Raw genomic sequence first — 1994 nt, 5'->3', positions numbered from 1 at the left:
ACGTCGACAGTCACTGAGGCCAAGTTGTGTAGAGCTCATCCCACCTGCGAAAGCAGTTAGCTTGAAGCAAATGGCTCCTAGCCAGCCCCAAGCCTCGCCAGCTCCCTCAGAGTGGTACGTCTCCAGGAAGAACATGGACCTGAGCACAAGGGACTCTCCAAAATGCGCATCGGCGATGTAAGATTCCCATAGAAAGCCACAAAGTAAAGGGGCCCTACGAACAAACCGTAAGATTTAGTGTTGTTGGATCTTGTCCCAGAACTCACCCGGCGTAGAAGAACAACGCGAAAGCGTCGCAAACCCGTGAAGTGAAGAAGATCAACCACGAAGAGCCACCACCAAAGTTTTTACTCATCCAAGGGTCATCAAAGTAGTAGTTGGCGGAGTAAAAGACTAGAAGCGCCAAAGTAGATGCGAAAACTCCGAAGGAGGAAGCTTGTTGCAAAAACTTGGTTCCGGCGCGATATCCCCGAGACTGCTTGATGCTGCAATATGCACGCAACAAAACGTTTTTCACTTCATTGCAGCTGTGCCGGACCCCAGGAAGGTCCAAAATATAGTTGATGGCCAGAGATGTGCAAAGCTGACAGTAGCACTTGTGGATGCAGTCAGACGGGCCTGCGGAACTAACCTGCTGTCATCGTCCGTGAGGGTCTGGAATGCCATAGTGGTGAGATTCCCGAGGATAAACAGGCAACAAGCCACTTGAGCCGTCCACAGATTAGCCTTGCCTTAAAGCATAAAAGGAGACGCGGATACTTCCTTACTTCATGACTGTCGTGACGTGCTTAATGGAGTGTCATAGGTGGGACCCAGTGAGTGCTACACCCTCTTTTGACACGTCTGTAACATAGGTGCACTACCACTGGCTCTGCTACACAGTATACAGGAGGATAACCCGTTTGCTGGGAAAGGCACTGCGGTGACTACGAACCGTTAATGTGTGCTGCTCGGAGACGGCTGTTCGTCTCTGCAGGTTATGCTACCGGGCATTGGTAATTACCTACCGGCAATCTCAGGATTGCACCTGAGAAAGCTGAGAAGAGAAAGCGGATCCTTTCCTCCTGATGAAGTCGTCGCAAGCAGGGTGGCATAACCGGCCAGTTGGATCATGAGACCAAGCCGCAGATTGTAGTTAACGAAAAATGTCCAAAACGGTTCAAGCTGAGGCCCTCGGCCCTCAGGGGCTTCGCCTGGACGAACAACGTAGGTGAAAAACATCTTGAAGTCCTCTGGAAGCACAATAAATTGACAACTTGGTTGGGGCGGTAGCAAGACTCGGTGAGCCGCCGACACGTTGCGGGCTTGACGCCCCGTTTGGGGCAAAAACTATGGACCTCGCAGTAGAGATGCATAAACAATTCAGAAGCCAGCGTTTCTGTTGTTTTGTGCATTATATAGATTCCCTCGCAAGACGTGGAGCCATCCGGTAGCTGAGGCGTTCCCGACCTGCCGCCGACAGCCGTCAGCGGCCTCCCAAAGGTCCACTATGATGAACCAGCGTGCAAGGGACAGTCCGGGAAGACATGCAATTGTGTAGGCATTTTCTTCTTTCTTAAAGTGAACTTGCAAAATTTTTTATATTCTGGAGACATTGCCTCCTAACTTTGCTAAGGGAAAGTAATAGTTCGCGTGGAACCGCGAAAGCACGTGTGTAACGACCCCTTGGAAAGCATGAAGAACCCTCTTGATACTGCTGAATTCAATGATAGGAATCAGGTTGCTACGGTAATTTTTCTAAAGTATTCTCCACACCCCTGTGGTGTATTTTCGCACTCCAGGGCTCTAGGGTGTCATACTATTCCGAAACCAAGTGTCCCGCTTCCCTGAACTTTTAGTATTTCATGTTCGACAAGCAAGCGTCCTCTCCAAGTAGTACATATTCCACTTGCACATGCCGTACTGTGTTGCAGATGCCGCAGCCTGTAGCTGTTTCTGTTCTCTTGAATTGTGCACCTCCTCTCAGCACCAAGTGCACGAATTAACACTACGAA

The 1994-nt window shown here is 49.9% G+C and overlaps 1 protein-coding gene across 1 annotated transcript; it reads right to left on the bottom strand.

Moving 5' to 3' along the window:
• Window positions 1-10: 10 nt before the first annotated feature.
• EMWEY_00051360 (hypothetical protein) lies at window positions 11-1221 on the bottom strand (the record flags this gene model as incomplete). Its single annotated transcript, XM_013479701.1, has 4 exons — window positions 11-44; window positions 267-485; window positions 632-731; window positions 1008-1221. 4 exons carry the CDS (start codon window positions 1219-1221, stop codon window positions 11-13), a joined length of 567 nt encoding a protein of 188 aa, XP_013335155.1.
• Window positions 1222-1994: the final 773 nt, after the last annotated feature.

Source organism: Eimeria maxima, genomic scaffold (genome assembly GCF_000499605.1).
Source record: "Eimeria maxima Weybridge genomic scaffold, Emw_scaff1310, whole genome shotgun sequence".
NCBI classification, from domain to species: domain Eukaryota; phylum Apicomplexa; class Conoidasida; order Eucoccidiorida; family Eimeriidae; genus Eimeria; species Eimeria maxima.
This window is presented reverse-complemented; position numbering and strand designations above follow the sequence as displayed.